The 15,103-nt window shown below is 43.3% G+C and overlaps 1 protein-coding gene across 1 annotated transcript in view; it reads left to right on the top strand.

The window, feature by feature from the left end:
• Positions 1-1,155: 1,155 nt before the first annotated feature.
• Positions 1,156-15,103, top strand: part of LOC116995895 (proline-rich protein 5-like) — a 50,476-nt gene continuing 36,528 nt past the window's right edge. The window contains exons 1-2 of the mRNA XM_033058987.2: positions 1,156-1,563; positions 10,085-10,165. Of these exons, the coding sequence (XP_032914878.1) occupies positions 1,433-1,563; positions 10,085-10,165 (212 nt within the window). The 5' untranslated portion in view covers positions 1,156-1,432. The remainder of the gene's footprint in view (positions 1,564-10,084; positions 10,166-15,103) is intronic.

Raw genomic sequence — 15,103 nt, 5'->3', positions numbered from 1 at the left:
TTAGTTCCCATGGAGCTAACACCAAATACAAATTTTAGAAGTAAATATTTATATGGAATAATCCTATCTGACCGCGATTGAATAGTGAGAGGAATTGTTTTTTTACTAAAACATGTCAGCATATGATGCACATAGGGCAGAGCTCTCTGTGACAAATTGAGTTTTCCTGTAATGTGAGCTTTGTCATGTTATTTGGACACCAAGAAATCTGGTTATAGCCTGAATCTGGACAACAGGCTATCAGAGATGAAAAGAGAAATTAGAAAGTGAGAAGGAAAAAAAAAAAAAAGAAAAAAGAAAAAAGGTTAAGTTCTTCTATTGAAACCCCTTTGCAGTGAGTGCGAGCCTTTGTGGCTTTTACCAGACTATTTGCAGATCAATGCTGTAGTTCTTACATTCTGGCTCAGTCTGTTGCAAACTACCCCAGAAGATTATCCAGTCCTGGATTTGAAACAGAACTGCAAGTGAGTGACAGCAAGTTAAGCATGGGGTGGAGTCTTGTAGCAGCATATCCTTCAGCTCCACTGCTGCAGTCACAGAAAGAAAGATTTTTCCTTTGAAGATAAGACACCTGGGGCTTTTGTAGAAACTTGGTATGCCTCAAGTTGTGTAATTTAAAAATAAAATAAAACAAATAAAAGGCAGAGAAAGGCAAAGCATCTGGCTTTCCTGTGCACCACCACAAATTCCTCCAAATGCTAAACCCCAGACCATTGCTTTTCATTCTGCAGTTATATTGCTTGCCAATCCTTTGTGTGAGGCTTTGAGCCAGAGCAGCCTCTGAGGGTGTGGATGTATGACTGAGAGTGTTCAGTGTCGTAAGGTGGCAGGGCACAGGCGATTATGAAACTTCCCAGTAAAGCCTCAGCACGTCAGCATTGGTTACTTGGGTTTGGTTGTTTTGTTTTTTTTCTCCTGCCTGTTGCCTTCCAGTTTCATTTCCATTTATGAGTGCAGGAAGAGAGGGGAGAGGTTGGGAAATGCTGCACGACCCCTCCAGGCTGCTGGAGGAGCCAAGCGGTTCCCATGACAGGTGGAGCACCACAGTGCTGAGTGAGATTCCTGGGACGTGGTGCCTGGGGCCACGGGGAAGGGAAACCGTCACACTTGGGGCAGCTGTGCTTACAAGGGGCCCCTTCAATGTGCTGTAGCAGCAGCCAGAAGTTCGACTTATTTTTTGAAAGGACTGGAGAAATTATTAACCACAGTTGATGACGTCAGAGTTGATCTGATTAAAGGTTTGTTTTCTTGCTGGCAGAGGTGTGCTCCGTAGAGACTGGTTCTCTCTTCTTTTTCTTTTAAGTTTCTTTTTTGAACAGCAAACGGAGGGAACTGCTCGCACTGCTGCTGCTGCCGCTGCTCCAGCTGCGTGTGTGTGTGTGTAAACAGGATGGTGTATCTGTAGCTGCCACACGCAAACACACATTTGACCATGAGGACTCTTCGCAGGTTGAAGTTCATGAGTTCGCCCAGCCTCAGTGATCTGGGCAAGAGAGAGCAGGCAGCCTTGGATGAGCGGGGGACCCAGCAGCGCCGGGCCTGCTCCAACGCTACCTGGAACAGGTAAGGTCACACAGCGTGCTGGCTCCTGGCACTGTCCCCGTGCTCCTGCAGTGGGACTGACAGCTGCTCTGTGGGCTGCAGGCTGGGCTGCCTGGCTCCTGTCTTGGCAGGCTCACAGGCTGCCTTGGTACATGCACTGGAGCTCCCACTCAGATAAACACAGGAGTGCCTTTTTTACCTTTGCTCTTAGTCTTTCTCTGAAGGCTGATAACAAAGAGATGTCCCTGCCTTCCCTTCAGCCTTTGTGACAGACAGCTACTTGTTTCACAGGATCTAGCAACAAATACATCTTTGTGTCTATCTAGATGTTCTTATTCAAAGTTTGTTTAGCTTAGGTTATTTTTTTTAAAAATTATATATGCACAACTATTAAATATATACTATTATCTGCATATCCATGGCTGTTGCTGGTAGTTGATAAAGTCTGCTAAGTTTACTCATGTTAGTACAAATAGATGAGTGCATATGTGTATGTACACATGCAAGCACCTGCACTTTGGACAGGGAAAGTAAGTCCTGATTGTTTTCTTTATTGTGTTTATACATTTTAATTTTACCGCTGTTTTACAAGACAACCTATGCAAACATTATATTGTGAATGTATCAATTAGCTCAGCTATTCAGAAAGCATCTTAATGTCCATTTTGGAGACAATCTTAAAAGATGAAACTAAGTCTCTAAACTGTTAGGAATTAAATTCTTAGGTCATTTTTGAAAATGAAATGTCACTTCCTGGATCACAACTTGGAAAGTGTCATCTGTAGTATTTTATAATTGTATGGTGGTACAACTGTACCATGAACTGTAAACTGTACCGTGGAAGAAAAATACCAGTGAACTACAGACACATTTGCTAAAATTCTGAGAAAAATATAAAATACCATATCTTCTGTCCTTCTCACCACTTGATTTTTGGTTTCACGTCTGTATTAAGAAGTAGTTGTTGAATGCCAAGAGTGCACTAAACTCTGAAACTGTGCTGATAACAACAGAGACTGAGTTTCTTCTCAAATATCATACTGCTTGTATGGCCTTGAGCTGTACCTGATGCATGGATGGATGGTGATAGTAGTTCAAGGATAGACTGGGCCATCTTGAGTTGTGCCAGTTGGGACTTAATTTGGCCAGTAGCCCTAAGGAAAGCAACAGAGAGTAAGAGACTCCTGGGTGGGAATCAAGGTGACAGAATAGAGTCTCCAGAGCCTTTTTGTGATAGTGTGCTGACAGCTTTTGTTGGCAGGGATTAATTTTTCCAAGTCTTGCTTGTGGGGAGGGAGATGTGGAGGCAGATGCAAATGGAGAGCAGATCAGTCACCCGGCTTGCTAGGAGGCAGAGAGTTCCAGGCTTGGGGCCGCTGATATTCAGACTAGAGGATTTTCCTAGTTGAGATGAAGCAAGAGTGTTTTACTTTTGGTTTGGACAGGACAGGTACTGTTCTGGCCAGAAGTGCTTGCCAGTCAATGAGCTGGACATTTGCACGTTTCATCTGAACAATTACACAACTGTCCCGTTGCCTGTTCGTTGAATAGGTGCCCATGAGTCGTCCTATCACTGCTTTGCATGAACTCAGACCTAACTGTGCTTTCCACCCCTGGGCTACCTTTCCCAAGTGCGTGGATTGCCAGGCTGTTCTTTTTGGTGGCATGTTCCCCTGAAGTACCTGAGAGCAATAGTGGGGTTGTCGTGTGGGTGCAATTCAAGTGTGCATCGTGTGCCTGCATTAACAGCTTAGAGCTATGGCAGGCATTGCAGATATGAACTGGTTGCACTGCATGGGGAAAGGGAAGGCCTTTATTTCTTATTTAGCAGTGCAAGGCTTTCTCCTGGGTGAAAGAGTGAGTGGGGGTAGTTCTTTCAGGCTCAGAAAGACTTGTATCATCTGTTTCTTTTAAGAAACTTGGATATTCTACTGTAAAACTGTGTCTTTATCCTGAGGAAAGTCAGGTCTTAAATGATACTTAATTGGATGGATTAAGAAATTATCTACTGTTGCCTATCACCACTGCATGCCCATCTTGACATATATAGCATGGTCTAGTCTTGAGGGAATCTGTTCATCTGTCCTGGGGAGACTGTAATGTTCCTGGACATCTAAAGTTTGACTCGCCAGAAATCTGGTCTGAGATTTTAAAATCTTGGGCTGTGGACAAGCAACCCAACATAGGACACTTTGCATACTTTGGTTTCCAGGAATATTTTTCCTTCCAAATGAAATGATTGTTTGTTTTGTTTCATTCTGTGTAAGCACGAGAGCTGGCTGATCAAGGAAGTCAAGATGCACCAGCAGGGCTCTCCTTTCTCACCAAGCCTGGCTGTTCTATATTTAAATGTCTGCTGTTTTCTTGCCTGATGTTAGCAACTGTGGCCGGGTGTGGCATATGTGTATCTGCTTTTCAATGAAGCTTTGAATCCAGTTCATGAGAGCTGAAGTGGGGAGAGTTGAAGCGCAGCACACAGCAGGTTCAACCCTGCACAAACTGGCCGAAAGGCAGATCTTTGGGGCACAGCAAGACTGCTGGCCATGCCAGGGACTGAAAAGCTGAAGTGTTGCTGGTGGGGTCTTTTGCAGGACAGCAGGTCTGTCACTGCAGGTGTTTTTGGAGGAGGGGGTGGATGCATGGCTGCCCTTCTGCACTTGTTCTGTGCATGGCCACTGTGATCCAGTGGTGTCCCCTCTGCCACCTCTGCCCCCTTCACACCAGTCTCAGCTCAGACTGTTCATACCTGAGGGTTCTTTCTCCATTTTGACACCAGGGGAGGACAACCTGAAGGAGCCTAACTCAGCTTACTGGGGGAGCTCCACTCTGGTAGCAAGGAAAGTCACTTCCTCCCTGGTGACTTCCCTTCATGTCCGAACTAAAATGCTGTGAAACTTCGCAGCACTGTTACATCAAAGGGAAATTGGTGCCCAGCTGCTGTCTGCTATTAGGCAAATGAGACTTTATATAATGGCTTTTTCAGAGCTTGCTTTCCCATGAACCCCACATCTGTGCAGCAAAACACAGTGCAGTTCTAGAAACCAACAACAACACAGTGGAATAATACACTTCATTACAGCTCACAGAACTTGCATTGGATTAAAATAGTGTCAATTTTTTCACTAGCACTGTCTTAATTCTAGTTCTGCCCCCGACCCCCATTTCTGCTTCAGGCAAAAAATGAGGGCTGAATGCTGACTAGACCAATTGGAGTGGGAAACCCAGGGGTTTTAATCTTGAGCTCACACACCAGGGGGCCCACTCAGGCCAAATAAAATCCATGGCAGGGTTTCATTCTGAAAGAGCTAGCACAGACTGCCTAATCAGGAGCTGATACTGTCACAGTTGTGCTCTGGGAAAGCCTCTAGTCAAAAACTCTTGGATCCTCTTTGATGCAAGGAAAAATACAAAACATTCATAGAGACATGAAGGAGTAGGAGATAGCAAAGAAAAGGTGGAGAAAACAGGTAAGTTGCTTGTGACATTAGTGAGATCAGCAGTAAATCCAAGGAGACGTGTCAAATCTGAAAGGATTTTATGGTCTGGACTAATTTTTTCCAGGGTTGTAAAAAGCACAACAGCTTGCTGTGAAGTAAGTTTTATGCAAAACATCTTTCATCTCCTATTTTTAGATGAATGTTTTTTCAGATCACAGGAAGGCTTTTCCAGTGGAGAAAATATTCCAGACCAGCATGTTTTCCTCTTTCTTCTGTTATTCAGTTTTTATTTAGAAATATTTTTGAATATTTCTGCATGTCTGAGGATCACTCTTTTCCCCCTGACCCTTTATTTGAAGCCCACTGTGGAGTGTTTGGCACTCTGTGGGCATGGAGGGCAGACAGAACCTCACTGTGAGGTGGGAGGGAGAACGGGGCTGGTGAAGGAGACTTCCCATGGGCCCAGCCACCACTGCTCTCCATGGAGCATTTTCCAGCCATGACTACAGTAACAGGGGGTGGTGGTGGCAGTAGGGAATTGCTGCTCCCCAGAGCCCTCCAGAATAACTTACACTTCCTTGAATGCAGGAAACCAGTCTTCTTTGTCCTATAGTCCATGGAGATATTACAGTAAATTCACGAATACAAGCTGCACTGAGTATAAGCCGCATCTCTGGGTGTTGGCAAATATTTCGGTTTTTGTCCATAGATAAGCCGCACACGAATATAAGCCGCTCTGTCGTTCGCAGCGAGGACCCGCGTGCAATTAGTAACAGAACCGCGGGAGGGCGGGGTTTACTGGCTGAGCTAAGGCTGTGCAGGCTCGGCCCGCTAGGGGCTGCTGACGGGGCCAGATGGCCCAGCCCGGTGCTGCCGCTCGGGGCCGGCCGCCGCTGCCACTGGGCTCGGTCACCCCGGGTCGGCGCTGCCCCACGGTGGCAGGCAGGGACGGAGCTTCCCCCGCTCCTACGGCAGCGGCGGCGGGCGGGGACGGAGCTTTCCCGCGCCCGTGGCGCCGGCGGTGGGCGCGGACAAAGCACCCCGCCTCCTCCCCGAGCCGCGGCAATGGCGGCGCGCACTTCCCGCCCCTCCCCGGGCCGCAGCAATGGCTGCGCAGGGCTCCCGTCGGCTCCCCGAGCTGCGGCAATGGCGGCGCCCCCCCCCCCCTCCTCCCCTGGGCTGCGGCAGAGGAGGGAAGAAGAGAGCTCTCCCGCCTCTCTCCCCGCCCCCCGTGCTGCCTGCAGGGAGCCAGGGCAACACGGTAACACTGTAACAATTGCGAAATGCCGGCTTTTACTGGCAGGTGCTTGGCTCGGCACTCTGGCTGGCACGTCTGGGGTTGTAAATGTCAGAAAATTATTCACATATTAGCCGCCCCCGACCATTAGCCGCATTTCCGGGTTTCCACCAAAATTTTTGTCAAATTGCTGCGGCTTCTATTCGTGAAATTACTGTAACTCTTAGCAACACCTCCAGGAAGTCTCCTCACCTCTCTGTCTCCATTTCTTGGTGTGTAAGAGCAGTGATTATACTTGATGAAGTGAGCGAACTAATGCCTCTCAAACTCTTTGAGGAGGGAGTTTTCCAGACCAGCTTATTTTCACTTGTACGACCAAGTGCTTAATTGCAGCCTATCCCTCTTTCCAGATTGCCTTACCTTGGGTAGAAATTCCAGGAACATAAGTGAACTAGCATCTGCAAGCTTATTTTGGAAGGGGCAAGGCCTCATGGAAAGCTGGTGGAGTTGCAGCTGGACTGAAGCTGTGTTGAAAATGGGCTCTTCCCAATTGGATTAAGCTAATTCAGAAAAATGATGTTTTACTCTGGAGCAAGGGTGTCTTCAAGAAGGTTTTGATGGAAATTTATCAAGTTAATTATTGTTAATTACCTGATCATGTAACTGTGCAGATGAACATTGCTCTAATTTTGTCCCTTTTGAAATGAAAATATTGTCTTTAACTGCCTGGTAGATAGTCAGAGGGTGTGATTATTCACACAGCACTGTTTTTTCTTCTGGACTTCACCTGGAGCTCTGGGCAGGGGAGAATTTGCAAACACCACGTAAAAACACGATGATATTTTCACCTATGTTGTTTGCACACCAAGGCAGTGACTGCTTTAGAGAACTAAAATTATGTGTGTGATGTTTGTGGAATGTCAGTGTTGTCCTGCTGATTTGCCAGAAAAATTTCTCTGCCAGAAATTGGCAGTAGCAAATAATAGATTGATACTGTGCAAAAATCAGAATAATCCACCCCACCCTGCCCACCTTGACTCTGCCTCTGTTGGGCTGGTTGGGAGTGCCATCAACAAGCATCCAGCTCTCTGCTCCAGGGATTTACACCTTCCAAATGCCTTCATGGTGAAGCTAATGGTGGGGAGAGTCTATGGTGTGTGTGCTGGAGCTGCCTTTCCCCACGTTTTGGTCAGCTGGAACCACCTCCTCCATTGGAGGTTCAGTCAAATGTGGAATGAGTTGTCTTTCAAAAGACATAAAGTTTCTTAGGCTGCTGAGTTGATTTTTGTGGCTGTGAGTGCTGCCTTGGTTGTAGCTAGTTTTCTTTGGCAATCTGTAGCTCCTGTGGGGTAGATAAGTACAATACACTGCTGGAGCTATTTAACATTTTGTTGTCATTCTAAAGGCAATCCCCCCAAAACCCCTGGTCTCTTCAGTTTTTTTCATCCTGATTTCCCTTCCTCTGTAGAGTTTTTTGGGCTCTGTTGGACTCTTTTGTTTCCTGCAGTACTGTGTTCCTGTGCACACACTTACACACAAAGCAACTACAGGGAAGGTGTTCACAGTAATATTAGTGCATGAGTGCACCCATTATTAACTTTCATGTTGTAAAAGAGGTACAGGAGGGAGTTTACAAGGCATTTTCAGTTCAGGTTAACTATTGCAATATAAGTTTAATTATGTATATTACTGACTTGAGCCTCAATGTAAGCTGGTTGCAGGCACAAGTAAAGTGATCCACCCACCTCAAATATCTTGCAGGACTTCTGTGTGTAAGCAGCAGCTCAGATTTTCTTTATACCATTCAGACCAAATCTTTTTAAACAATCACTTGTTATAGAAACCCATTGATTTAAGCAAGGTCTAGGTTTGCTTTTTTCATTAGCTTAAGGTAACAGAAGATTTAAGCAAACTTTTCAGTATCCTAACACCAGCTGAGGCCGCCAACAGCATCCCAGTTATTCCGACTCCTCTGTGTCTTAAGCCAGTGTGGAGGGCCAGTTCCAGTGCCATTCACATGTAACCTGCAGACAGGAGCTGTATCCTGCACCCTCCATACAAGCTGTCTGTGATGGAAGGAAAGGTCAACTTAATGAGCCCAAGACTTGTTTTGGAGACAAGGATATTGTCCCTCACTACAAGAGGGATTCCAGGCAGATTAAAAGTTCTCTGCTAGGATGTTTTATGTAGATGCTGTTCTGCTATATAGACAATAAGTTCAATGCTCACAACCTGTCCCCTTTAATTCTGGATAAAAAAGCTTGCTCTCCCTTACTTTTTTGAGGTACAATGATGGACCTGTTAATCTGGAGAGAGAAGACCTCTCCCTTGTTTAGAAAGGGGTGCCAGAAAGAGATAAAGCACGTTGCCTTTTAGGAAAGATATTTAGTCATTCTTCTCTGCGGAAGTTTGGCAGGGAACTTTGCAAAGTTCATTTCTGAATCAGAAGAGTGTGAAAAGACTGCTCATTTTATTCACTACATTAATCTTACTTCCCATATTACTCATAATATTAAAATACCCGAGTCACTTCACTGTATACCAGAGACATTTATCTGCCAATTTTCAAATAATCATAAATTGAGTGTGTCTGCATGAACCAACCAAAATATATCTGGGTTAGATTGTGAATGTGTGTCTGTAGTTGCAGATATAGGGGGAAAGAGGGACTGCTGTGGAAGCAGTCATATGTAAGGCCTCAGAAACATCTTCAGAGGAACACAGGAGAGAAGAGGATAATGGTTCTTATTTCTGTCTGCATCTGTATTTCTTCACAGTGGGTCAGACCCTTCACTTGCCACTTTTGGTTTCTTTTGTCCTTAGATGAAGGTGGCTGAGCTTTTCTGGTAGTGCATCTCTTTGCTATTGTGTGCCTGCATTTTGAACCTCTCAGTAAACAGTTTTGAATTTACCTTCCAGCCAATCCTCTGCTCCCAGCTGGCATTGAAAGGAGCTGTCTTATTATGGGCCTGGGAAAATTTAACGTGGACACTGGCATTCCCACAGCACTCTGCTGCTGCCCGGCATAGCTCCTGCAGTGACATCCCCTTGCAGTGGGATCAGCCCCATGCAGCTGGATCTGGCCCTGGATCAGGCTGCCCAGAGAAGCTGTGGCTGCCCCTGGATCCCTGGATGGATTCAGAGCCAGATTGGATGGGACTTGGAGCAATCTGCTCTAATGGAAGGTGTCTCTGCCCATGGCAGGGGGTGGAACAGGATAATCTTTAGGTCCTGTCCAACCCAGGACATCCTGTGATTCCATGATAAGCTCTTCCACCTGCAGGAATGAAGCTTACTCCCCCTGGAGACTTTTTGAACAGATACCAACCACCTTTAGCTCTTCTTGACAACACACAGCAACCCCACACCCTTGTACTTCCAGGATGGGCAATCTGGTCCTTGTCCTGCTTTCCAGAGCTCTAAAGCTGATTGCTGTTGCCTTGCACAGGCTCCAGTGCAGTGGAAGCTGTTAGCTGTCTCTGCAGTGAGCCATAGAGATAAAAATGATATTTTCAAATAATTCAAATATGCTTAAACTGTGAATGTATTAAAAGCTATAGTTGACATACTTAAAGTACTTAAAAATATTGGCCTAAGTTTTTGAAATTACTGATTTCAGATGTGCAGGTGTTGAAATCACTGAGTTCAAACAGTGAACAAACTTTGATTTTGAACAAATCAAAATTGATTTTCAAAGATGATTTATCTGTTTTCTGGGCAGCAATTTCCTTTTGGGTGGAGTACTGGAAGTCATCTATGACTTCTAAAAGGTCCTGAATTGTCTAGACAGAAATGCTAGGATAGTTGTGGAGGTGATACCCAACTCAAGTCTTACTGGGCACTAATGACTCATCATGTCCTCTTTCAGTATCCACAATGGAGTGATAGCGGTATTCCAGCGTAAGGGTCTCCCAGACCATGAACTTTACAACCTCAATGAAGGAGTCAGGTAAGAGACTTGACCACACAAGGTGTTCTCAGCCAGATGCTCAGCACTGTTTGCCAGCCCTCGCACTCCACAGCTTCTACAGAGCATTAAGGTTTTCTCCCAGTGGCAGTTTTGACCAGCACAGTCCATTTTGTCTCAGTAATCATTGCTACAGATGTGTGTCTGCGTCTCACTATGGGGAAGAGCTGATCCATCTTTCCTTCTGTGGGAGGAATTCAGCCCTGACCAATAGTGCTTATTTCAGAGTCTCTCTTGATGTGCTGGTTTAAAACTAAGGAAGGGAAAACCTGGACCCCTCTAGTGATTCAGCCCTACTGCACAGCAGTGACACTGCCAGTTTCCAGAGGTGCCACTCTGGGGTGCTTCCCTTGCATCTGTGGAGGAGGTAAAGCCTCCAAGCACTCAATGAGACATGGCAAGGAAAGATGTCCTGGCTGGTGGTCCCTTAGATCTACTGCTCCTTCTGCACAGCATGAATGTATGTGAAGTGACAAAGCTGTCCCGTCAAACACCATGGCCTGAGTAACACTGTTTATGCTTCAAACTTTTTTCCCCATATTCTGATGATACTGTCTGCAACAGCCTAACTGTAGACCAGTGGGATGTATAATGGGAACTTTCTTCCCTTAAAAAAAAAGACAAAACCCTACCATTGAGTTAAGTTACAGTTGAAAAGAAAATTTACAAGGTATAAACTGATACCTGGATTTACATTCACATTTTACTACTTTTTCAGCACTTATTATTACTTACCAAACTCTCTCACTGGCAAGGGCAAGGTAGCAGATTTCCTTATAGAAATTTGTCCAATACTCCATAAAATAAATGGTGGAAAAGAATCTGCAGCTACAAAAGACAGATAGCTTATTACATTCCCTAGCTGTCTTCAGATATGATCTTTAGTTATTCCCTTTTCCCTACTGCTTATTTCTCCTCTGGCTGGACACTGGAGTCTGACTCTCTAGTATATTCCCCAGAATACCTAGATATTCTGGGTTTACCTGCCCCTGTGAGATTCCCAGTCTGGGATAGTTGGCCCAGTCTGGTTCCTTTAATTGTGAAAATATCTTCAGAAAAGTCCAGCCAGATGATATTTGGCCTGTTTGCTCTTTTTGAAATTAAAATAAACTTACTCTTCCGTTATTTCTTACTTTGCTAGTGCGAAAATTACATACAAAAAATAGCTTTCCTAGGATGTCTGTCAGCATGAGATCCATCAATCACCTTGAGTTATTTACTGGAATAGTGGTTAATCATTATTATTGTAGGTCCTGTTAGGATTCTTCAGCTAAAGCTAAATGACAAAAAATTGTACTTCTGGACTAAGATTTCTTGCCCCAATGCATTTCTCATAATGTGCTCATCTGCTGGTGAGGGACAGAAGAGGAAAAATTTTCTGCTGATGTGTCAGACAAGTATAACCTTTTATGAACCAACAAATAGATAGAAATGTGCCCAAATTTTGCTTTAATTTACTTGCCTATAAACCCTGCACCACAATGATTCTTGGTAACATAGTTGAGTTGAATTTATTGCAGCATCTCATGTGGCTGAAGAGGCAAGATTTTTTTCTTTTTTTTTTTCATTTTATGAACAGCTTTGCTGATACTTGATAGGCCCACTTCTTTTTGTTCGGGTAGGGATAATACTGCTTTGTTGATATCTCAGCTGATAGCTCACTTCAGGGAGAATGCCTGGTGCCTCAAACCCGAGCTGATTATGAAATTTCTGATTTGACACATGCTAAAAGTACTTGTCTTCTTGCTTTTATTATTTATTTCAAAATAACTTTCTTTGGGTTAATGTTATTATTGAGTGCAAAAATACCTGATACATAAACATGACCTCAGAAGTGAAACAAGTGTACACTTGCCTTACAATTGTTTTAGATGCATTTCCCCACAAGTACAAGTTGAGAAGCAAATCTGTTATTTCTACTGGGCAGAATTCAAGTGTGGAACCATTCAGGTAAATGGTTAACATTAGTTTGTTACTTTCTTGAATAGTTACAGGACAGTAGAAGAAGTTACCTTACTTTACCACTTGAATTAGAACAGATTCTGGAATATTTTTCATAATAAACCCTGAATATCCAAGTTGACTCACAGATCAAGTGTAAATATTTGAACAAAACTTGCACACCCTTGTTTTGATTCAGGAATGTCACATATTCGACGACCATGTGTCACATACATGCAAGTAAATATGTAAAACTTCTGAACACACATTTCCAGGTTTTTAACCCTGATCATTTAAGGAAACATCAATGGGTACAAATCTGTACAGTACCATTTACTTTTCTTTTAAGTTTGGCCCGTAAGAGCTGCCACTTGTTTACACCAATGCCTTTTCACACCATTCCTGTGGAATTAAAAAGTGGCCTTAAATACAAAATTACATACACAGCCCTCAGAATCCCTATTGCAATAAAACCAGCGTGGGAGTTGAGTTTCTCTCACACTGCTGGGACTCCTGAATTCTTCTGGTAAAGCTGATGAAGCCCAGTAAAGTCCCAGCAACTGGAGTATCACTAATATGTGCATTCCTTCTTCTGGGCCCTTACTGGGTGATTTATTAGAGAGTGAGTCAAAAGTCTAGTAATAAAAATCTCCATGCATATGTTTTGTTTTCTCTTAGTCCATGTCTGCAATATTAATAATCAAATAGCATTTTCTCCTTTTTAATTTAGCGTACCATATGTAATTTCAAAGTGTTTATTTTGACCACTTTTAAGACAAAGAAGAATAAGAAGCAAAGGGAAACAGTGGAAGCTAAATGTCCTGTATTAAAGCTAATGCATATTTATAGCTGCCTCTTTTCTGAGTTTCAGGATACTGATATGGTGCAAGCAAAGCACGTTTTAGTGGCATTTCCTCTTTTGCAACCAGAGTTCAAATGCAGTAAAATCACTTGTTTGCTTCATTTAATTTTATTTAGCATCTATTATGCAGTGTTATACTTTGCATTCTGAGTCATGTTGCAAGAGTTAATTAAAAAATGAACCTATGAAGTAGCATCAGGGAAGAGAAAAAGTCAGGAGCTATTTTAGCACATTTTAAGGGAATTCATATTATCATCTTAATTTATTAAGTCTTTACACAGGCAATGAAGACCTGATGTCAGTGATAGAGAAGCTTTAGGAGTGCAAAATACCTGCTTTAAAATTCAGATGTACTTGAAATAGGATCTGCTCTCTGGTCAGGGTTCTCCTTCAGGTTTAGTCAGATTTTTACCTGGATTCCATCATGATTTCCACATGTCTAGGTAAGGTTGGTCAGTAATTGAAATTATCCAGGATCTGATGGCCTAGCTGTTGTTTGCTAAAGGAAATTAGGAAGGATGAAAAAGAAACTGCAGGCAATATCCTGGATCCAGTCTTGTTGTGGATCGCTTTTAAATTAATATATACAAAGAATATCAAACACCAGTGTTCTGGTTTGGCCTAAGGGACTCACTGTTTCACTAGAAATTAATTAAGTAGCTTGAAGTATCTGTATTTTTAGGGATTCAAAAAGCAAGGTGCATGAATTGTGCTGTCAGTTCTTCTTCCCTGTAAACAGAGATGTTAATGTAGGTGTGGGGCTGCCTGGTGTGGTGCAGTCCAGTGCATATAATTACCCAAAAACTGGTTGTTTGATTTCACCTGGAAATGTGATGGGATCTTGTTTTATCAGAGAGCTGGCTGTTGGATAAATATAACATATATTTTTATTTCCTGACCTAACTACCAGAATTTATCAGTAGAACCAAAAATACTAAAAGAGAAGGTAGTTGCACATCACCTCATGAAGACTGTGAGGAATCCATCTGGAGCTGCTAGCTTGAGGAGAGGGTAGAAAATTAAGAAAAGTCTGTCAGCATCAAGTATACCAGTATTTTCTTGAAACAGTGGCATGAAGAAATACATGAGAATGAATAGTCACTCTCATGGGAGAATTAAAATCTGCAACTTTCTTGTTAGCTCAACCTAAAAACGAACTGCCTATCCATGGTCAAAGTAAGATGAACCTTTGGTGTCATCACTTGTCATCTAGAAAAAAGTCACCTCACTGGAGAGTAAATCTCCACTTGGAGTGAGCATGCTACAATTTGGCTGTCACAACCTGGTTTTCTTTGACTTCTCTAAAGGCACTGGAACTTGAGCAGCCTTTGAGCTGAGGTGGGTTTTACCCCTGTCAAGGTCTTGTCTGTGCTGCTTTTGAGGGCAGAGTCTCAGGGTGCTGCCAGAACTGTCCCCTGCCACACATTGCAGCCACATGCTGAAGGGGCTGGTGACATAACAGCTCTTCATGACAGCAGCAGACCTATGGATAATGCTTCAGCTGGCTGTCAGAACTTTTGTCCATGAATAGTTTGTCCAAATTAATCAAGTTTCTAGCTGAAAAAGACTTTGATGCTTAGGAGCGTCTGAAAATGCCCTTCCTTCTGTTTATTTTTTGTTTAATTTCTGACTAGACCTTCCAGAGCTGTGAGGTCAATGTGGACACGTGCTTAAGGATAAATAAACCAAGATACCATATTTCAGCCTCCTGACATGCTCCTCTCTTTCCTGAATTTTCAGGAGATCTCAAGAGGCTGTGCGGAAACATGTGTTGTAAGAACATCAGAATCAAGTCCTGTAGACTTTCACAGAATATGCTGGATTTGGTTTGGTTTGATGTCTCTTTATTTACTAGTTAAATAATTTGATTAATCAGTTGTCAGTTAAAGATGTAACACAGATGGATAGATGACATGCTACTGAATGTATAATTCACATAATTACCCTAACTGAAGTGAGTGTTTAGATTTTAAGTCACATTTGACATCACTACTTCGTGGGACCTGACATGGTCATGCAGACAGGTTTTCAGAAGAGATTTAGATGTGTTCAGAAAACCCAACTGGGGCTACAGTTCTATAAGGTCCAAGCTGTTGTTTATGCATCTAAATAGTGAC

The sequence above is a fragment of the Catharus ustulatus genome, chromosome 4 (assembly GCF_009819885.2).
Source record: "Catharus ustulatus isolate bCatUst1 chromosome 4, bCatUst1.pri.v2, whole genome shotgun sequence".
Lineage (NCBI taxonomy): Eukaryota > Metazoa > Chordata > Aves > Passeriformes > Turdidae > Catharus > Catharus ustulatus.
Note: the sequence above shows the minus strand (reverse complement) of the source record. Positions and strands in the feature narration are given on the sequence as shown.